The 22868-nt window shown below is 46.2% G+C and overlaps 1 protein-coding gene across 2 annotated transcripts in view; it reads left to right on the top strand.

Moving 5' to 3' along the window:
- The window catches only part of KCMF1 (potassium channel modulatory factor 1), a 72856-nt gene extending 59145 nt beyond the window's left edge, over positions 1-13711 (top strand). For both annotated transcript variants that reach the window (XM_034773813.1, XM_034773814.1), the window contains exons 5-7: positions 1641-1815; positions 4271-4553; positions 11646-13711. In XM_034773813.1, the coding sequence (XP_034629704.1) occupies positions 1641-1815; positions 4271-4553; positions 11646-11907 (720 nt within the window). In that variant the 3' untranslated portion in view covers positions 11908-13711. The remainder of the gene's footprint in view (positions 1-1640; positions 1816-4270; positions 4554-11645) is intronic.
- The last annotated feature ends 9157 nt before the right edge of the window (positions 13712-22868 follow it).

Genomic DNA, 22868 nt, shown 5'->3' with positions numbered 1-22868 from the left:
TAGCATTTAAATGGTCCCAATTACACATTGAAGTTAACTTCTTATTGTGGTGAATGAGGTGTTGAATTAGAATGTACACCTTTGGTATTCTTCTTGCCCTCCCCCCAGGTGTCTTCCCCCCAAGCTGTTCTAAGGAGTATTCGAGGCTGCCTCACATATTGATGAAACTGGTCGCTAATTTTCAATTAAAGAGCATTTATTACCAGCAGTGAAGAAGAGCCAGAAAAATCAGAGCTAGCTTTTAAGATAGTAAGTTAAGGTTGCAGTGCTAACCTTTACAAAACGAATATTTTGGTTTCTAAACTAGGCATAGTCCATATCTGATATGGAAGGCGTTAGACGTTAAGAAAATTAAAGATGGAAGCTCACACTGCCTTATGATGCACTTACAAACACAACAGCTTGGGGAGCATTGTGCAGGCTTACTGGAGCCATTGGGTTCCCTTTCCTTATTGCTCAGTAATTAAGGGCTGGGGGGAGAGGGTCACTGAGAAGAAACATCTATTTCTTCAAGCAGTCAGCAGTGGAAAAGAGGGAGGAGAACTATCAAAGTCAAGGAGCTATTAAAACACTGCTGTGTGATGTCCTGATATTATTTTGCTGCACTTGTATCTAAGCATGAGCTCTTAACACCTGTGGACTCTGGGAGAGTTAAGATCCAGATCTGAGCTTTAGAGTATTATCAGTTTACATCTAAGACTAATTCCCAAAATATTGTGCCTTTTGTCACCAAAAAGCAAGCGTGTGAAATCGATGGCTCCTGTTTGCACTCGGACTCCCTTAGTGGGACACCTACATCATTTGGAAGATCTTTAGTATAGGGCTGTGATTAAAATAGACTAGGAAGCCTTTGTATGTAGTGGTGTTGTAGCTGTGTTGGTCCCAGGATATTAGAGAGACAAGGTGGGTGAGGTAATATCTTTTATTGGACTAACTTCTGTTGGTGAGGGAGACAAACTTTCAAGCTTACACTGAGTGTCTACGCTAGAAACTTAAGTCGACCTAATATAGGTAATTACTGCCGTGGTTCATGTCCACACTACCCTCCTGTTAGTGGTTTGCATCCTCACCAGGAGCACTTCCACCTACTTAAGAGGGGTAGTGTGGGGGGTGAGTGCACGGGCTCTCCACTCCAAACGCAGCTCCGTGCCAGGAGCCCGATTGCCTCCACCCCACAGGCTCTTGGCTCACCACTCCCTGCCGCAGCCAGGAAGTTTCTTGGATCAATGTTCGGTACTCAGTATTCAGAACTTGGGGATTGTAACTACCCACGCATCTGTTGAGTACTGAATACAGCCAAACAAGCAACAGAGGTTCTTAAATTATCTAGAAAACACCTTTATGATATAGCAAACAAGAAGTCTCAGGGAGGATTCTCTGCAGACAAGGAGGAACCGATAATGAATATGAGAATAATAGTGACGCTTGATGCAAATAACTCTAGAAGTCTTGACTTCCATGTACTATGGCACTACAGGCTCTGGTTGCATAATTAAGATTGAGTTGTTTTATACTTGACAAAGAAGTTGAATACCTGTATGAAGAATACAGTGTGTTGTCCCCAAGCCCATTCTGCTGGTAAAGCTCTCGCGTTTAACACTCTATCAAACAATTTGATATTTTCTTAACTGTTTGGTTACGATGAGTCCAGCGGTGTTCGGCATGTGCGTAGAATGTTTCACCCAGGCCGGGGTTTGGGAGGCCCTCGCGCACGTAGATCAAACATGCACTTTACTAGCAGTTCCACTGGTGGGCTTTCATCTTCGCAGAGTTCATATTCTCCAAGCAATAGGGAAGCTATGGATCCTATAGCTGGTAAGAGTCATAATTCCTTATTTTCCCTTTAGAGTTTCTCTCCACATGTAGTGACAAAATCCAAGAGAATGGTTGCTCTGCTAGTCCATATTTAGTGTGTGTGTGTGTGTGTGTGTGCGCGCACACACTAGGACCTTCTCTCCCTTCCCCCAAATGAGAAGATTTTATTGATAGCAATGTGCCTTCTTCCAAGGTAACGTTGAAAGTTAAAAACAGATTGTCATGTGAGGTGATGCTTCCAAATCTATGAGTCTTAAAAAGTAGTTTACTAAAAGTTCAGTAACAAGCCCCTGGTTGAGTTGTATAGAAGGATTGAACCCAGGAACTCTGAATCTAAAAACTCTGGTCCTTTAAATTCCAAAGGTCTCTGTTACATATTTTAAAAGTGAACAGTGTTTTCAAAATCCATTATCTACCTCAATGCTTCTAATTTGTATTTGTCACGTGTATAGAATTACTCATGGGGAAGATTAGGTACTGTATCTGAATCCTTACTCCACACAAAAATGCTATACTTCAGCGTTAATCAAGATTAAATGAGCTACATTTTGATATTATTGATAAACATTACGAAATGTCGTCTGTTTGCATTCAGACTGAATGGCAGACTTGCTAATTTTAAAATACATTTTCAAAGATTACTAAGATAGCCTGTTGTAATTGTAAGCATTTGGGGCAGCTTCTGGTCAAGTTCAGAAGAGTTTGGGGAGAGGAAAATTTCTTATTTTCAAATTCCAAATAGACGTTTGTGGATTTTTAGAATGTACATGGATACCCTTTAAGTATTATTGTTCCACTTTTATGATTCTGGGGGGGGGGGAACTTGTCTATAATGAGATTGTGACATACCAGGGTACAATCCAGACTAATGAGCAGCTGTGTCACCCCTGCCCTGCAGCCTTGGGTGCCTTACAATGCCTTGCTGATGGAGCTCCCACCTGGGCCACTAACAAACAGTCGTCCAGCATGCAAGCCACACCCTGAGTGTCTGTGTGTAACTGCAGCCTGCCAGCCACACAGCGGTTACACTCTGACTCTTACCAGCCTTGGTTATCATTACGGGGTGACCCCAACACACCCCAGTCTTACATTTCCCCTCCAGAAATGTACGTCCTGTACTGCCCAGCCTTCTCCTGGACAATACAGTAAAGTAAGATGGAAGAAAATTATGACCCGTAATATGAAAGGGCAGTAGAAGTTACTTAAAAAAAAAAAAAAAAAAACCTGTAATGCAATTATTCTGTCTCAAGAATTAAGGGCTTTGTTTATTTTTGTAACCCACATTTCCATAGCAAAATGGGTACATTTAAAAATAGCAATGTTAAAATTACGTGAATCGAGTCCAGGTTTTAATTACTTGGAGCCACCCTCATGAGTTTGGAGAGTCCCCTTGTTTCAGTCAGTGCAAAGTGGCGAGCATGCCACTTGCTTCCAACTTCCAAAACCTTTCTGGGACTAATACAAAGGTATAAACATTTCAGAGGGATAATTGTTTGCAAAAGACAAAATTTCCCTCCTCCCTCCCCAAACAAAACACAACAAACTAACGCTTCCTACAAGCTTTTTGAATGCACATAGGTTCTATCATAACATATGGGCAGTATTTTTTTTTTACACTGTTTATTTTTGAAAATACCTTTTTGTACAGACAAAACTCACCAGAGTTCCCACTCGGATCCCCCTGAAAAAACTGAACAATTCCACATTAGCCCTGTCCAAAGCCAGACATGTCTTTATCTAGGCAGGTCTTTACTACCCTTGTAGCAGTAGGCATCTTTATTAGGCCAGTATGAGGGAAGTCATACTAACACCTGCCAGGCAAATGTAAGTATATTATTTATCTGAATTCAGGGAAAACGAGTTTACTGTCTATCTTGTGACCCCAACAGAACTTACACAATGTATGGTATGGTAGAAATCTATGTTCTGAATTGAATCTTCCCCAAAACTAACTCACAGAAGTGTCAGAAGTGTCATTTTTCTTTTCTACAGCACAGCTTCCCTCGTGTATAGCGGGTGGGAGAGGGGGAGTGAGGGGGGAGAGCACCTATGAACTTAAGCCAAAATTGAAATGGTTGCTGAGGCAACAGCCATTTTGCCTAGAAGATAACACTTTAGGGAACTGGCAACTGAAGATACCACCTTGTAGTCAGGGCATTTCCTAGAGATTATGGACTTTCTTTTTATTGTTCAAACGATTTCAGACTGAGCATTTCTTCATCTTAGTAAAGAAATGAATAGTCTAAATGATGCTTTGAGCTTGGGGAATGGAATGTGTCTTAAGTGTTTTGTAAAGCACTGTGCGCCCATATGGCAGTCTGTGAGATAAGTAATGAAAAAGTATTTTAGAAAGAAATAAGAGATGGGGATATTGATGCACAGGAAATACTTGTGCTCTCATTTGTTAGTATTAATTTAAGCAAATTTCACAGTAGTACGTTTCTCCTCTTTGCAGAGCTTTTATCTCAGTTATCAGGCGTGAGGCGTTCTGCAGGAGGACAACTCAATTCCTCTGGCCCTTCCGCTTCTCAGTTACAGCAGTTGCAGATGCAACTGCAGTTAGAACGACAACACGCACAGGCAGCACGACAACAACTGGAGACAGCACGCAATGCAACCAGACGCACCAATACAAGCAGTGTCACCACCACTATTACACAATCTACAGCAACAACCAACACATCTAACACAGAAAATAGTCAGCAGGCTATCCAGAACTCCCAGTTTCTTCTTACAAGGTAACTCATTCTAAAAACGTAATCCGATTACTTTTATTACATGCACTATCCCTATTCTTGACCCTGATTTGACAAGGTGATTAAGCATGAAGCTAACTTTAAGCCCATAAATTGTCACATTACGTTCAGTGGGACTACTCATATGCTTAAAGTTAAACACATGCTTAAGTGCCATGCCTAGTCGGGGTACTTAATTGCAGCTTAATATCCCATATCCCCTCAATCTCCAATGCCCAACATAATTTGTTTAGCCAATAGGTGATCATGCAAAATGCTTACAGTAGTATTCAGCAGATCTGCAGATGCCACAGAGTTCTGAATTGTAGACACTCGAAATCTTGGCAAAATGATTTTGCACTTTGACTTAGTGCTAGTAATGGATGATCATCAGTAGGGCAGTAGTTATATTTATTCTATTAAACATGCAAGTGCCTGTAAAACTGCACTGCATTATACACCATCTGTTCCACCCAAAAAGTTAGAACGAGGTTAAATGTAATATATATATATATATATGGTATAAGAGTAATTAATTTAGTTCAGTTTGTTTGTAATTGAGATCAGCTGTTTTCCATGGTAGTTAATCACTTAGTACAAAATGAGAACACTGGTTGCAGAAACGCAAGCCATAATGAATGGCTTTTAACTGCTGTTGCTGCATCCATGTTGTCCGGAGTAAAGATGAGACTAAAATGAAAAGCCAACCTAGGAACTAAAGTCAAACAGATGTTGCTTGCAATCCGCTTCCAGCTTTTGCAGACTGCCCTGGAGAGAGCCCTCCTGCAGCTCCTGGAAGCTATTGTCCCAAGAAGTTGCCAGCAAGAGTATCCAGTTAGCTTCCTTGCTGGGTGTAGGTGAGAGGCATTCTCTCACATAACCTTGTTGCCTTTTCCCCACACAATTGTGGGGTAGTTAAAGGTTTGTGTAGTCATAAGGTTTACAACCATTTTTACCACTTACAAATTCATTTTCTGCTGACTTTGTAGAGGAATTGATTCTGACAGTTGTCCTAGACACCGCAGTGCTCAAAGCATAGCTGTGGAATTTTTGACTGGATCCCCACATAAATGCAAACAGAAAATTTTTGTTTCATCTCATTTTAAACACCAGTGTTTGTCCACTTGCTGTATCCATGTTAACACTGTTCACTGCTTCTCGAGTTCTCTAGCATCAGTTTGAGAGGCATAAAGGGATGTTACTTTATAGATAATTTCCTGTTGCTTGTGCTTGTTTACATTACTCCTTCCAGGAAAATAAGAGCATTTCCAATTATATCAGCCTATTTGTTTTGAACTCTAATGTAGAGAAAGAGAACCTGGAAGTTAACATTAAATGGTATTTAACAGGAAATGAATGTTTCATCCTAAACTGGAGGTTGAATAGAGTTTCTTCTTCGAATGCTTGCTCATGTCAATTCCATTCTAGGTGTGTGCGTGCCCACATGCGTGACCGTTGGAGATTTTTGCAGTAGCGGTATCCATAGGGTCAGCTGTGATGCCCTCTTGAGTGCTGCGTCCATGCGTCAGTATATTAGGCACCTAAACCCTCTCAGTTCCTTCTGACCACCCGTGGTGGTGAATTAGAACACCTCTTCCCCTTGCCTCGCGAGGGCTAGTGGTTCTTCTACTTCAGTCTTCGAGCCTTAAGGGTTTTAAGCCCTGCTCTGACTGTAACAGATCTATGCCTGTTAGTGACCTCCATAGCAGCTGCCTCAAATGCTTGGGGGAATGACCTGTGAAGAAGTGTCACATCTGTAAGAACTTTCGTCCCAGAACTTGGAAAGAGCGAGACATCCGTTTGAGGGCCCTCCTCATGGAGGCTGCTCTCTGCCTGGCATCCGAGCCTTCCCAGCCAGACTCTGCCCCGAGCACCTCGGCCTCAGTGTGCAGCGCACCCCCGGCACCAGGCTCTGCCTGTCACTGCTCCCTGGTACCGCCTAAGAAGAGGTCGAAGAAGAGTGACTCCCCTGCACCAAGAAGAAGGGCAAAGGACCCAGTTCATGCCAACAGCCCACACTGGAGCCACATAGGACCTCTCCACCCCCCCCCCCCAGTGGGGCCTCCTAGCCCCCTAAGGGATCCTCCACTGACTCCAGGGAGCAGTAAGGGACCCAGACTGGTGGCAGTGCCAAAGCCTTTCCAGGCTCTCCCGGCGCGCAGAGAGCAGAGGCCTCTACCAGCACTGCCGGCATCGTGTGTGCTGCAGGTCATGGCAAAGCTCCTGGTGAGGGCACGCCAGTCGTAAAGACCCCCCCAGAGGGCGGGTGAATGATGCTGGTCTCTGGAGATGAGACAGTGATCCCCGTCTCCACTCCCAAGATCTCTGTGTTCTGCGGGACGTCCTACATCACCAGCACCACGCTCACAGTCTCAGCCCTCTCCATGCAGGTTGTCTAGAGGAAGGCACCGGTCATCCTCTTGCTGGCTGTCTCTTCGGTGCAGATCCCCGCTGTGGGAGTGGTCTCTGTCGTGGTACTGATCCCTCCGGCCCTGGAACCGATCCTACTACTCGAGGCACTGGTCTCCTTTGGCGACGGTTAACCATGAGACAGAAGTTCGACAGCCCCTCCGTGGTCACCAGAAGGTGTTTCCTCTGGTTCGGAAAGGAATTCAGCCCTTCACCGTGACAGCACCAACGTGAGTGGGCACCTGAGGCTGCAAAGCCAGTGGCTGGTGCAATGGCCCTACTGGAGCCTGTGATGCCGATGCCTCAGTCAGTCCATTCCTCAGCCGCCACCTCAGAATAGCAACCGGCGGCACTGAGCTTGGTAAGTGTGGCACACTTGGAGGCCGGGGTAGAGGAGCATGTGCCCACCCCGAAAACCCTCTTCCCACGTGGAGGATGATCCATCGGGGCCTCCCCCGATGACTCAGTTGTCATCTTCATTCCCAGATAAGGTGGTGGCTGGCCCCTCCTGCACGAGCCCGCCAGACGATTTCAAAGAACATCAGGCCCTGCTTCATATGGTGGCTACGAATTTGGGATTGGAAGTGGAGGAGATGGCCGAACAGGCAGACACCTTTCAGTTCCGGCTCTCTTGGGGAGGTACAACTTCAATTTATGGGACTCCCTCCGTAAGTTCAAGGACTCACTGCCCCAGAAATCGGCCCAGGAATTTGGGGCCCTGGTGGAGAAGGATACGACGGTTGCATGGTGCTCCTTCCAGAGGGTGTGGGACGCGGCTGATTTGGTAGCTAGTGTGGTCGCGGTGGCCATGAGGCATAGTTCCTCAACTGTATTCTTCCCTACCGTTCGGCCTGATTGCGAGTCACCTCGGACCGTTGAGTGCTAGAGATTGTATCTAAGGGCTACACCCTGCAATTCTCGGACACACACACACACACACACGGACACGCACCCCTTCAGGGACCCTTCTGACAATCAGCTCCTTATTCAGGAGGTCGAGAACCTCATGCAGCTGGGGGCAGTGAAGGAGGTACCCTGGGACATGAGGGGAAAAGGGTTCCACGCCCATTATTTCCTAATCCTGAAAGTGAAAGGGGGTCTAAGACCCATTCTGGACCTGAAGCACCTCAACAAGTCTCTCAAAAAGTTGAAGTTCCACATGGTCTCCCTGGCCTCCATCATCCCCTCCCTGGATCCGGGAGACTGGTACGCCACCCTCGATCTGAGGAATGCTTATTTCCATATCTCCATCTTCCAAGGTAGCAGACAATTCCTCTGATTTGTGGTGGGCGGACACCATTTCCAGTCACGGCGTTGTCCTTTGGTCTCTCATCTGCCCCCAGGGTGTTTACAAAAGGTATGGCACCAGTGGCCGCTTACCTCAGGCGTGGAGAACTTCAGGTCTATCTATATCTCGATGATTGGCGCATCAAAGGCAGATCTTGGGATCCGGTGCAAAGAAGCCTTGATCTTGTATTCCACCTGTCGCGACCTGGGCCTGTTGATAAACAAAAAGAAATCTACCTTCAGGCCGATGCAACGAATAGAACCAATGAACTCATTGGAGCGGTTCTCAACTCCACACGAGCCAGAGCCTTTTTTCTGGTGGCGCGTTTCCAGGCCATATCAGACCTGATCTCCCATGTGAAAAACTGCCTGCTCACCATTGCTTACACCTGCCTGCAGTTGTTAGGTCACATGGTCGCATATACATAATCTAGACTGGGTGATCAGGGTACTGGCTCACATCCAATCATCTTTAGATTGGTGGCTGAGCCCCAAATTGGTGTTGGAGGGAGTTCCCTTCGCAGCCCTGTCCACATCGCAGACCCTGGTTTCTGATGCGTTGGACCTGGGCTGGGGAGTCCACCTGGGCGAACTCAGCATGTAAGGCCGCTGGTCGTGGGATGATCTGTCCCTCCACATAAACGTCAGGGAGCTCAAAGCGTTTCGCCTGGTCTGCCAGGCTTTCCTGCCCCACATGAAGGGCAATGTGGTGCAGGTCCCGACAGACAATACCACAGCGATGTATTACATCAACAGGCAGGGCTAGGGCCAGGTCATCAGCCCTTTGCCACGATGCTCTCTGCCTCTAGGACTTCTGTGTGCGACATACTGTCCATCTGGTGGCTGCATATCTGCCTGGGGCCAAGAACATGGTAGCAGATCACCTCAGTAGGACCTTCTCATCTTGCCACGAGTGGTCGCTCCACCCGGAGTGGTCGGTGTGATCTTCTGGAGGTCGGGGACTCCCCAGGTGGACCTGTTCATGCCTTTCTGCTCCCGAGGTTGTGGGGGGTGGGGAGTCTGAGGTACGCCTTCCCACCGGTGCTGCTAATTCACAAGGTCCTTATGAAGATCAAACAGGACAAGGCGAAGGTGATCCTGATAGCTCCTGCGTTGCCTCAGCAGCACTAGTTCGGCACGCTGACGGACCTTTTGCTAGCCACCCCGCTGCAGCTGCCTCTCTGGCCGCATCTGCTGTCCCAGAACCACGGCCATCTTCTACATCCGAACCTGATGGTGCTGCACTTGACAGCGTGGCTTCTGCATGGCTAAATGTGGAAGAACTGGAATACTTGGTCCAGGTCCAACAGGTCCTGTGGGTAGCAGAAAGCCATCCACCAGAGCGACCTACCTAGCCAAGTGGAAGAGGTTCACCTGCTGGACGTTGGACTGGGGTATCCAGGCTGAGCAGGGCTCGCTGCAGGCTATCCTGGATTATCTTCTGCATTTCAAGCTCCAGGGGTTGTTCCTATCATCGATCAAAGTCCATTTGGCCGCTATTTTGGCCTTCCACCCTCCACTCCAGGGCAGGTCGGTCTTCGCTCACGACATGTCAGTCCATTTTTTGAAAGGTCTGGAGCATCTCTACCCGCATGTCAGGGATCCCATCCCACCCTGGGACTTGAATCTTGTGCTGTTGCAGCTCATGGGTCCTCCCTTTGAGCCTCTAGCTTCCTGCTCCCTTCTCCTCCTCTTCTGAAAAGTTTCTTTCCTGGTTGCAATAATGTCCGCCCGTAGGGTCTCTGAGATCAGGGCGCTTACTTCAGAGCTATCCTATATGGTGTTCTAAAAGGACAAAGTCCAGCAGTGGCCTCATTCAGCGTTCCTGCCCAAGGTAGTTTCACAGTTTCATACTGGCTAAGACGTATACTTACCTGTCTTCTTTCCAAAGCCTCATAAATCAGAAGAGGAGCGCAAATTGCACGCCCTGGACGTCAGGAGAGCGCTTGCCTTCTACATCGACGGACCAAGACATTTTGTAAGTCAACGCAGTTGTTCATTGCAGTGGCAGACAGGATGAAAGGTCACCCAGTGTCTGCGCAGAAGTTTTCGTCCTGGATCGCAGCCTGCATCTGTTACTGCTATGACCTGGCAAAGGTGCCTCCACCAGCAACTGAGACTGCTGACTTGACTAGAGTGCAGGCTTCGTTGGCAGCCTTCCTGGCCCAGGTGCCAATTCAGGATATCTGCAGGGCTGCTACCTGGTCGTCTGTCCACATGTTTACGTCTCATTATGCGCTCACCCAGCAAGCCTGAGACAATGCTCGCTTTGTGAACTCTGAGCCCGTGACCAAGGATACTGCTTGTGAGTCTCCTAGAATGGAATCGACATGAGCAAGCACTCGAAGAAAAAACGGTTACCTACCTTTCATAACTGTTGTTCTTCGAGATGTGTTGCTCCATTACCCGCCCTCCCACCCCTCTGGCGTTGTCGGTAAGAAGGAACTGAGAGGGCATAGGGTCGGCGGCGCTGGATATACCGCAGCATGAGTGCGGCACTCTGACAACGACGCATGTGGGCGCGCGTGCACCTAGAATGGAATGGACATGAGCAACACATCTCGAGGAACAACAGTTACGAAAGTAGGTAACCGGGTTTTCATGTACATTAGATATTTTATTACATTTTAGGTGAGAATAGAAGAAAAATGCAGTAAACAAAGTTGTCATTAATAAATACTACTGCTTTAGAAAACATTAAACTCCGGGGTGGTTCTGTAAAAAAGGCCCATCATCTTTGTGTGATTCCAGCTCTCTTGGGATGCTCGAGGCATTGTAATATACAGGCCTTCTGGATTTTAAAGTTCCTGTTACTTTTTTCATCTTTTGGCTTCCAAATTGATACATTCTCTTCTGCAGCATTTCCTCAGCTTCTGTATGGCAGAAACTTGAAGTTTATATCAAATAATGTATTGCTGTCGTGCTGAGTTTTACCTAAGTTACCAAAAAATCTGACCTCTAGAGATCAAATGTATGTGACATAAATTAAAATATTTTTGATTATTTCTAAGGGCTGGTATTTACAGACTTTGCAGTTAGACTTTCAGAGAGTATGTAGAATAGAATTTTTTACATTTAGTAGTGCAAGTTGTCATGTTGTTTGCATTCAGAATTTAATTTCTCCACTTTATCAATCCAATCTGTGCAGACTGTTGTGACTTGAAACAGAAGGTTTTTGAAATGTCTATTTTAGTTGGATCAGATATGTCAGTCATTGTCAGATCTGTCCGCCTCCAAAGCAGGATAGCAATACACATGCTGGTTCCCAAGGTGTGGTCACGAACACCTTCCAGTGTGTGTCAGTCCAGCAGATGAGAGCATTCTTGCTGTGTAATAAAGTCTTCAGCCCAGTGGTTTTTATCAACTGCCTGTCTTGTCTCTCCCTTCACTGTTGTGCAGGTTGAATGATCCTAAGATGTCAGAAGCAGAGCGTCAGTCAATGGAAAGCGAACGGGCAGACCGTAGCCTATTTGTTCAAGAGCTTCTACTGTCCACTTTGATGCGGGAAGAAAGTTCCTCCTCAGATGAGGATGAGAGGGGGGAAATTGCCGATTTTGGTGCTATGGGCTGTGTAGATATTATGCCTTTAGATGTTGCTTTAGAAAACCTAAATTTAAAAGAGAGTAATAAAGGAAACGAGCCTCCTCCACCTCCTCTTTGATGACATCCCACTTCGCAGACAATGTCCTCTGTGCTGTATTTGCCAATGAAAGTGGACAACTACTATCTTGGGTTTGTTTTGGTGATTGTAATTTCAGGTCTGTCACTCTTGTTACATTGTGTACATTCAAAAGGAAGAGAGAAAAGATATATATGATAATCATTTCCACTTAACTAATTTTTACTTCTAGCAGGTAAATGTAGGTTGCAGTGCAGAGGAGAAACCTCTGTGTTCTGTACCTTGACATGCAAAAGGCTCTCCTAATACTCCACGTTCAAACTGAAGAGGAAAAAATGAAAAATCTCTAATGAAGCTGCTGTGTGTATTTATGAATATTAATGAATAAAAACTGCTTGGATGGTTTACCTTAACTACTGCATGAGGTTTTTTGCAGCGTGCATGAGTTTTAGTGACCTTGTCATTTAAAAAATTAAATACAAGGAGTGAAACTATAAAAACCCAAAGCTTTTCCCATTATTCAAAGGTTACATGACAAAAAGGTTGTGTTCACTAGCAGTTTGTAGCCATGAAGTAGCTTTTGAATAATATGTGACTGAATCACCTATTTCTATGTGCTTCAGCACATAAAGCAAGCTCTGCAGTGGGACAGATTGTTGTTTCCAGGGTTTGGCATTTTGCTATATGTGACTATTATGTTGTCATATTAGTCATCACGTCCATGTGGAGTTCAGCTTCTCTTTTATGCATCTGTAGGAGACACAACAGTAATGCCACTGCTGGAATCTACTGCAAAGGGCTTTTGTGTGCCCTCAAATCAAATCTTGTTCATCTTTGTTTAAAGTTTTTCTTTTTTGTGGTTGTTAAAATTTTTCAACTGTTAAACATGTTTTATTCAGGTGTAGATGATTCATTTATTCACTGTCTTTAAAAAAAAAAAAAAAAAAAAAAGTTAACCTGGATTATGTTGTCTTAGTTTTAAAAGCCTTCACGGTCTCAATCATATTTTTGAGTTATTTATGTATTTGCTTCATAGTTTGCAGAGACTTGTCAGTATCAGGAGAGCTTGAGGATTTGACTTCCCAGACTTTGTCAATATATTACAACTGAATTCTTAATGCTAACTTTAGCACCTTTTATTTATTATTTCTCTTTGATTATTTTTTTCTGGCATAAAAAAAAAAGTAAAGAGCCTTTTAATTGAATCATGCCACCTACATGCCTATACTATTAATCCTATATGTAAAAAAATGTACAGTGTTTTTTGTGCATAGACTTTCATAATAGCCCCAATGCAAAGACAGCAGGGGTTTGGTTTTTTTGGAATGTAAAGTTAGACTATAAAGACAAAAGTGCACACAGCTTCTGATAAATTTAAAATAGGCTTATACTATAATCATGTCTCTTTCCAGTTCTCTAACCTCGCCCGCTTTCTCTTTCTCTTCCATTCCTGCAGCATTACAAGCATTTTAGAATAAAATTACAGACTTGAACACCAGCTGGTGTTCTCAACAGAACTGTGACGTGTATACTAATCTAAAATAACAAAAAAACCACCCCACAGTTTGAAGTTTCAGTTTCATTCTCATTTTCTTAATCCTCAGATTCCAAGTATTTCCAGCCAGTACAGTACAACTTTGTTTTCGTTCAGTCTCTGCAACAGAAAATGTTTTAAGGGAAATTTTACACCGGTCCTCTGGTTCTACTAGGAGTTACCCCGGGAGGGATTTTTTTTATTGATTGTTGAGGATTTTCAGAACCAATTTTCAAGCTGTAGTCTTTTCAAACACATCTTCTGCACATTACAATAAGACACACCGTTCAATAAAGCATTTTCAAGACTGTTGTTCAGTTGATTTTCTTTGGTGTTGGTGCATTATCCTGACAGTTTGACTCTGATTCATAGAATATCAGGGTTGGAAGGGACCTCAGGAGGTCATCTAGTCCAACCCCCTGCTCAAAGCAGGACCAACCCCAACTAAATCATCCCAGCCAGGGCTTTGTCAAGCCGGGCCTTAAAAACCTCTAAGGAAGGAGATTCCACCACCTCCCTAGGTAACCCATTCCAGTGCTTCACCACCCTCCTAGTGAAATAGTGTTTCCTAATATCCAATCTAAACCTCCCGCACTGCAACTTGAGACCATTATTCCTTGTTCTGTCATCTGCCACCACTGAGAACAGTCTAGATCCATCCTCTTCGGACTGGACCAAAAAATAGCTGCAAACTGTCTACAAGGTCAGTTCAACTATCCAACACGGCTTATATAAGACAAAAAAAAACACTTTAAAACTGTGCAATTGTTTCCACAGTGCATGTATAAGTGAAATTCTTAAGGATGTAATTTTGCTTCACTTACCAGAAAAGCCAGTGTATAAAACCAAATAGGCATTTCTTCATGAATACTGAACATTATTTAAAATCTGTATAAGGCTGGTTTGTTAAGGACACTTACGTTACATGATTTGCAAACTTCACTCCACTTCTCCTGCAAGGGCTGGTGCCACAAGTGTCTGTTTCATATGAAAGTCTGATACCTTCTGGTTTATATTTAACATTAAACTTTGTAGACGTTATATATTTAAACTCTTCAATGTCCCAGCTATTTCAGATTTTTTAGCTATATGTAACATAAGCAAACACACTGTTTCCTAATGAAGCTTAAAAGAAATCCTGCCTAAAGAGTACTTGTAAGATGGATGAAGAGTATCCTATAAATACTAGTTAAAATATTTTTTTCCCTATAAATGGTGATTGTGCAGGAGTGGCCGCTTTTAGGGGGGGGAAAAGGTCAGTGTCCGGGTTTAAAACAGTTATAAAAGTTGTATTCATAAGAAAATGTTCTTCTTATTAAAACTAAAAGCTTTCCAGAGTTTTGTATTCTGGGATATTTAAAAAATATTTATGATTAAATCAGGGCTTTATGTTAAAGATGCCCCAGCATGGAATGAAAACAGCCCTTGAAGATTTTCTGAGGGAAAGGGGTGAGGTCAGAGGAAAAGACAGACATCTCAGCAATCACACCTTAGGGAATCTCTTCAGCTAGTGGGAAGGGTTGGGTCACCTAAAGTTGAACATTCAATTTGTATATAAGGAGTCCCATGGAAGTCAGTGGGCAGCTTGTATGTGTAAAGTAAATGCACGCTTCCTGGGGAAAAAAAAACCCTAATAGTTGGGTGACTTGTGGGCATCTGGAAGAGGGGGAGTATAAAGGGGGTTATCTTATGGCCAGAATGGTGAGCTGGCAGAATGACTGGCCGGCCCCCTGGCAGTAGCCTCGTCCTGTTTTCTCTCAAGGTCAGAGCAGAATATCAGTGCTGTGCGTATGGGGTGTGGAGGTCTGGCTCCATTGTCCTTTTGTGGAAGTGAACAGGCACAGGTCCTTGCATGTGCCCTCTCTTCTGGGAAGAGTCTCCCTATAAGGCCAGAGTCCTCTGTGTGTGGAGTTAAAAGTGAGGCTGACTGAAGCGTGTAAAACACTCGGTGATCAGTAAGATACACAAGTGATCACATCGGGGGGCGGGGGCAGTAGGGCTTACCACTAGGCCTATTTTATATTATATACAGGAGACAAAGGGATATGCAAACTCTTGTTCACTAGGGACAGGGGACAAGTCCCACAGAGTGTTCTAGGTGGATGCATTTCCCTTAATACAAATGTGACTCGAACTACCTTTGAAACTAACTAGATTCAATCAAGCTTTTTCGTCTGTTTTTCTCAGAAATACACCATAATGAAAACATTTTAATTTAATCTGTTGGCCATCACTAAATTGACTTTCTGGTCCTATCACTTTTTTCACCAAGCCCTTGGGATGTTTCAGTTGTATTAACCTTTAAAACAGTGACATTTTACCAGGAGCTGAGGGAGAATCTCCTTGCATAAAATGGCGAGTGTATTTCCTGGGGTTTATACAGCCATGGCTTTAGTATATTGAGGACAGCAGGGATGACCTTTTAGCCCCCTTCCTGAATTTAGCAGTGGCTTCTCATTATGACATCTTGTCACCCTTCCATCAATTAATGCTGCAAATATTACAGCCTAAGAGCTAAAGCTGGCTGAAAGGATGGAGGTTTGTATCAACCTTGACAGGGACCAAGCTCCAGACTGCCACACAAGTGCGATCTTGCATAACTTCAGAGGGTGGCCGAGATTGGCCCGTATGGCTACGCTATCAAGTTCTCTTTATCCTCCCGGCAGGGCTTTCATCACTTCCCTGCTCTAAGCGGCCCATTAAAAAAAAAAAAATAATAATGGAGATATCCCATCTCCTAGAACTGGAAGGGACCTTGAAAGGTCATCGAGTCCAGCCCCCTGCCTTCACTAGCAGGACCAAGTACTGATTTTGCCCCAGATTCCCAAGTGGCCCCCTCAAGGATTGAACTCACAACCCTGGGTTTAGCAGGCCAATGCTCAAACCACTGAGCTATCCCTCCCCCCCCAAAGAGTAGGCCATGAAACGGTAGAGTAAGTTCCTACCCACAAATGACCAGCTCAGAAAAACACCAATGATCCTAACATGACCTAAAACATGTTAACTCATTTCCCTGAGGACTTTTTCTGAAAGGAGGTTTTGCTCATAGCCATCCTACAGGAGTTTCTGACTTGGTTCCCAGCTATTGTAATGCATATTACTATACATCTGATCCACCCCCGGAAAGTTTCTTTACTACTTTTCTCTGGACCCTTATTGACAAGTCAGAGCATTGCCTTTTGGTCTGGCCATAGTTCCTGTTGTTTTTGCCAAGGCAAGGTGTCTCAGGCCCTACCGAGGAAGGACCAGTTTATCTATACGTATCTCAGCAACTGGGTAAATGGAGGAAACTGCTGACTTTGGATGAGGTTTGGTCCTTCTTGGAATCACATGGCTGGGTCGTAAACCAACCCAACATTCATTCTCCTGCTCTTGGGAACTAATCAACGCAGTGATTTCTGCATCAAGACCATAATTTCTATCTCAGTCCCACCCCTTTCTGAGTTGTGCCTGAGCAGTAACTTTTCTATCACAGTTAGGATTTCTAAAGGTTTATTGAGCAGGCCAAATACGTATGGGTCCTGTCACACTATGGTTGTAGCATGGGAGATATGGGTTGTAGACTCAGAAACAGTGAAGGGAGGAAGCCCGGAAAGAAGACAAGAGGGGCTTGTAAGTTTAAAAAAGACTTTAAATTTACAAGATACTGGAATAGTCACACATAGAATTACAGAGATTTGTTTATTGGGACACTGCAACTATCTACTCCAGTAGACACAGGCAGGACTGAAGGTTCTGCTAACCCCCAACAATATCCAAAACAACACTGAGAGAAGGATATAGCACCATCTATTGGTGGAGGTGCTCGCTACCTGAATCATTACAACTTTTCTCCCCTCTAATTAAATTAGCATTTAAAACAGTAACTCCTAGGAACCCAGGCAGTCTGCCACCCACTTAGGTTTGTGTGTGCATCTGCCTGCCCAAATCTATAGTCAGTCATGAACCCCATGCTCATAGTTGGATCCAGATTATCAGAGCACAGAAATTGTATCCTTAAGGTCAAGCCTCTGTGTTGCGGACAGACTGATGAAGACAGCAGTGTGTTGAGGTCCCGAGAACACCCTGGCAATTCCTCCTCTACAACTGGTCTCCCATGATGAAACACAAGTCCCTCGTGAGGTACCTCCCGATCGTCTTCTGCTGCATCCCTCTGGAATAGCTGTTGAGCATCCTCAGTGGCTGCCCTCCCCTTTCTTTCCATGAGTCTGTCCACCAATTCTTGATGCACTGCAATGGGGAGAGCGCTTACCATTTGTAGCAACAAGGATACGTTGTTTAATCGCTGAATGAGATCCCACCAAAAAGAAGTAAGTTTGGGATTTCCCCCTCCCCCCGCTTTTTCTCATCGCAGAGCCACACCAGTTCTCCTTTCTGGATTTCCTTTCTTCTTCCTCTGATTGCACAGGTGCGTTCCGCTCTCCGGGTCCGTGTGCCCCATTGCACAGCCATCAAAAACAGTCTTGCCTCAGCAGCACCCATCCAGGTGGCTCACGCACCCTCCACTGTTGCATTACACTGCAGGTATAAAGGACAAAGCTGCCCTTGTACCCCCCCCCCTTATTCCTTTTTACCACCCAGGCTGGCCATTGGCACTACTTTGGCAGTATGTCTCAGCCTTCGGATTAATAGTTTTGTGTCTCATTGTAATTAGGAAGTTTCTAGTTAAAAATAAATAAATCAATCTGTTTTTCTGTTCCCCGTTTGGGGCGCTTGTGCCAGGGTCTGCCCCAGTCTCTGGGCTTCAGGTCCTCTGCATCTGCCACAAAACACAGGCCTGTCAGCAACCTGCATGACTCTTGTCTTAAGTGCCTGGGGGAGACACACTTAAAGGACTGGTGCCAAGTTTGTTAGGACTTTAAGCCTAGAACAAAGGACAGGGGAGCTAGGCCGAAGTTCCTGCTCAGGGAAGTGGCACAGAGCCTACCCTAGGCAACAGCCCAGTCTGAGTCAATACCGCATGCTGCAGCTTCAGTCAGAAGCTCACCTCTGAGACTGTCTGAGTCCCAGCACTCGTCTCCTTCATCTGTGCCCAGGAAGTGGCATGAGGCTTCCAAAGGGGCACCAAGCCCAGGAAGATCTCCACCCCCCAAGCTGGCTAAGCAGGGAGGAAAGGAGCCGGGTAGAGGGCGTTCCGGTTTGAAGCATGGCGCCTTCTCCAAGTTTGTGGCACTAGCGGCAGTGTTGACTCCGGTGCTGCTACCGTCTCTGTCAAATCCAGAGCCAGAAACAGCATTCTCAACGGCAGCAGCACTGCGGCAACCGGAGATGATCTCAGTGCCAACTACACCAGAGGTGTTTGCTGTGGTGAGAGACCTTCTAAGCCTGTTGGTACCGGTGTCTCCAGGGATACAGGAAATAGCTCTTCCGGTGCCATCAGATTGCCCAGCACTGACTCTATTGGTGCAGCCTCCTGTCCTGTACCACTCTTACAAGTCAGCCTACCACTCTTACAAGTCAGCCTTGGGGGCTAGCGGGGAGCTAGCAACGATAGCATTTCTTCAGCCGTCAGGATCTCGGCACCAGTCTCTGGCACCGACAGGATCGGCTCCTCCATGGTCGGTGGAAGGAGAGGCCTCTTCAGTTTCTGAGGTGGGATCAGACATCTCCCAGCCTCAGAGCAAAACTCGTCACGCCCTAGACCCTACCACCCTGGGTACCCTCAGGCCTCTGCCTCAGGGCTTGCGGTAGGAATGGGGCCAAGAGGCCCTTGGGGCCTGGTCCTTTATTGGTGGCCTTTTTGGAACCCCTGTGGATTCCCCTAACTGCTAGGTCATCCCCACATCCTTCTTACTCAGTCTCAGGCGGCGAACAGCAGAGGCTAACAGCGGGAGTTTGCCTGGGAGCTGTCCGAGAGGAGGTACGCTAAGTGCTGCATTAGGGGGGCTGTGTTGGTGAGTATCTGAGTGTCTGCTGCTGGGACAGTTGGTCAGTTTGACCGTGTGCTTGATTGCTTGCTTGTTTGTTTGAAAAGTGTGAATTGGGAGTGCTTTGTTCCAGCTGGGCCTTGAGTGGGCCTGACTGGTATATAAGGGCAGTCAGCAGCGAACCAGCTGAGCGGCGAACAGCAGAGGCTAACAGCGGGAGTTTGCCTGGGAGTTCGCGTGGGGAGAGCGCACTGAGGCTTTCATCTGCAGGTTTCTCCGAGTAGTTCCTGCAACAGTTGAGGAAGCTCCTAAGAGGACGGTGATATGGAAGGTGAGCGATCAGCTGTTGTAACCTGCACAGGTTGTGCCATGTTTGTCTTTCTTCCGCAGGACAGAAGCGACTTTGTCTGTACAAAGTGCAAGCTGGTCTCCATACTGGAGGAGAAGGTTCGAGGGCTGGAGAAACAAGTATCGACTCTGCGTTGCATAAGGGAAAATGAAGATTTCCTGGACAGACGTCAGGAGATGCTTCTACGGCCACAATGTTCTGAAGATTCAGAGCAGGCGGAGCAGGGACAGAAGGATTGTGAGGAGGTTTGGCAGCATGTGACCTCCAGAAGAAGAAAGAGGAGCGTCCATGCACCAGCAATGGAGATACAGGTGAGGAATCGTTTCCATGTTCTCTCTACAGGTGCTAATGCGGAGAGTGGACTAGATGGCCCATCTGAGGGAAGGGAGCAGAAGGAGACTCCACCGATTGGAAGGCAAAAGATGCACTGTCCTAGGGATGGGGGTTCCACGACCACCACTCCCAAGAGGAGGAGGAGGGTGGTGGTGGTCGGGGACTCCCTCCTCAGGGGGACTGAGTCATCTATCTGCCGCCCTGACCGGGAAAACCGAGAGGTCTGCTGCTTGCCAGGAGCTAGGATACACGATGTGACGGAGAGACTGCCGAGACTCATCAAGCCCTCGGATCGCTACCCCTTCCTGCTTCTCCACGTGGGCACCAATGATACTGCCAAGAATGACCTTGAGCGGATCACTGCAGACTACGTGGCTCTGGGAAGAAGGATAAAGGAGTTTGAGGCGCAAGTGGTGTTCTCGTCCATCCTCCCTGTGCAAGGAAAAGGCCGGGGTAGAGACCGTCGAATCGTGGAAGTCAACGAATGGCTACGCAGGTGGTGTCGGAGAGAAGGCTTTGGATTCTTCGACCATGGGATGGTGTTCCAAGAAGAAGGAGTGCTAGGCAGAGATGGGCTCCACCTAACGAAGAGAGGGAAGAGCATCTTCGCCAGCAGGCTGGCTAACCTAGTGAGGAGGGCTTTAAACTAGGTTCACCGGGGGAAGGAGACCAAAGCCCTGAGGTAAGTGGGGAAATGGGATCCTGGGAGGAAGCACAAGCAGGAGAGCGCAAGAGGGGAGGACTCCTGTCTCATGCTGAGAAAGAGGGACGATCATTGAGTTATCTTAAGTGCCTATACACAAATGCAAGAAGCCTGGGAAACAAGCAGGGAGAACTGGAAGTCCTGGCACAGTCAAGGAACTATGATGTGATTGGAATAACAGAGACTTGGTGGGATAACTCACATGACTGGAGTACTGTCATGGATGGATATAAACTGTTCAGGAAGGACAGGCAGGGCAGAAAAGGTGGGGGAGTTGCGTTGTATGTAAGAGAGGAGTATGACTGCTCAGAGCTCCGGTATGATACTGCAGAAAAACCTCAGAGTCTCTGGATAAAGTTGAGAAGTGGGAGCAACAAGGGTGATGTCGTGGTTGGAGTCTGCTATAGACCACCAGACCAGGGGGATGAGGTGGACGAGGCTTTCTTCTGGCAACTAGCAGAAATTGCTAGATCACAGGCCCTGGTTCTCATGGGAGACTTTAATCACCCTGATATCTGCTGGGAGAGCAATACAGCGGTGCACAGGCAATCCAGGAAATTTTTGGAAAGTGTAGGGGACAATTTCCTGGTGCAAGTGCTGGAGGAACCAACTAGGGGCAAAGCTTTTCTTGACCTGCTGCTCACAAACAGGGAAGAACTAGTAGGGGAAGCAAAAGTGGATGGGAACCTGGGAGGCAGTGACCATGAGATGGTCGAGTTCAGGATCCTGACACAAGGAAGAAAGGAGAGCAGCAGAATACGGACCCTGGACTTCAGAAAAGCAGACTTTGACTCCCTCAGGGAACAGATGGGCAGGATCCCCTGGGAAAACAACATGAAGGGCAAAGGGGTCCAGGAGAGCTGGCTGTATTTTAAAGAATCCTTATTGAGGTTGCAGGAACAAACCATCCCGATGTGTAGAAAGAATAGTAAATATGGCAGGCGACCAGCTTGGCTAAACAGTGAAATCCTTGCTGATCTTAAATGCAAAAAAGAGGCTTATAAGAAGTGGAAGATTGGACAAATGACCAGGGAGGAGTATAAAAATATTGCTCAGGCGTGCAGGAGTGAAATCAGGAAGGCCAAATCACACTTGGAGTTGCAGTTAGCAAGAGATGTTAAGAGTAACAAGAAGGGTTTCTTCAGGTATGTTAGCAACAAGAAGAAAATCAAGGAAAGTGTGGGCCCCTTACTGAATGAGGGAGGCAACCTAGTGACAGAGGATGTGGAAAAAGCTAATGTACTCAATGATTTTTTTGCCTCTGTCTTCACGCACAAGGTCAGCTCCCAGATTGCTGCACTGGGCAGTACAGCATGGGGAGAAGGTGACCAACCCTCTGTGGAGAAAGAAGTGGTTCGGGACTATTTAGAAAAACTGGACGTGCACAAGTCCATGGGGCCGGATGCGCTGCATCCGAGGGTGCTAAAAGAGTTGGCGGGTGAGATTGCAGAGCCATTAGCCATTATTTTTGAAAACTCATGGCGATCGGGGGAGGTCCCAGATGACTGGAAAAAGGCTAATGTAGTGCCCATCTTTAAAAAAGGGAAGAAGGAGGATCCGGGGAACTACAGGCCAGTCAGCCTCACCTCAGTCCCTGGAAAAATCATGGAGCAGGTCCTCAAGGAATCAATTATGAAACATTTAGAGGAGAGGAAAGTGATCAGGAACAGTCAGCATGGATTCACGAAGGGGAAGTCGTGCCTGACTAACCTAATTGCCTTCTATGATGAGATAACTGGCTCTGTGGATGAGGGGAAAGCAGTGGATGTGTTATTTCTTGACTTTAGCAAAGCTTTTGATACGGTCTCCCACAGTATTCTTGCCACCAAGTTAAAGAAGTATGGGCTGGATGAATGGACTGTAAGGTGGATAGAAAGCTGGCTAGATCGTCGGGCTCAACGGGTAGTGATCAATGGCTCCATGTCTAGTTGGCAGCCGGTTTCAAGTGGAGTGCCCCAAGGGTCGGTCCTGGGGCCGGTTTTGTTTAATATCTTTATTAATGATCTGGAGGATGGTGTGGACTGCACTCTCAGCAAGTTTGCAGATGACACTAAACTAGGAGGCGTGGTAGATACACTAGAGGGTAGGGATCGGATACAGAGGGACCTAGACAAATTAGAGGATTGGGCAGAAAAAAACCTGATGAGGTTCAACAAGGACAAGTGCAGAGTCTTGCGCTTAGGACGGAAGAATCCCATGCACTGCTACAGACTAGGG

This window comes from Trachemys scripta, chromosome 6, assembly GCF_013100865.1.
Source record: "Trachemys scripta elegans isolate TJP31775 chromosome 6, CAS_Tse_1.0, whole genome shotgun sequence".
Taxonomy (NCBI): domain Eukaryota; kingdom Metazoa; phylum Chordata; order Testudines; family Emydidae; genus Trachemys; species Trachemys scripta.
The sequence above is the reverse complement of the archived record's forward strand: the minus strand, read 5'-3'. Positions and strand labels throughout refer to the sequence as shown.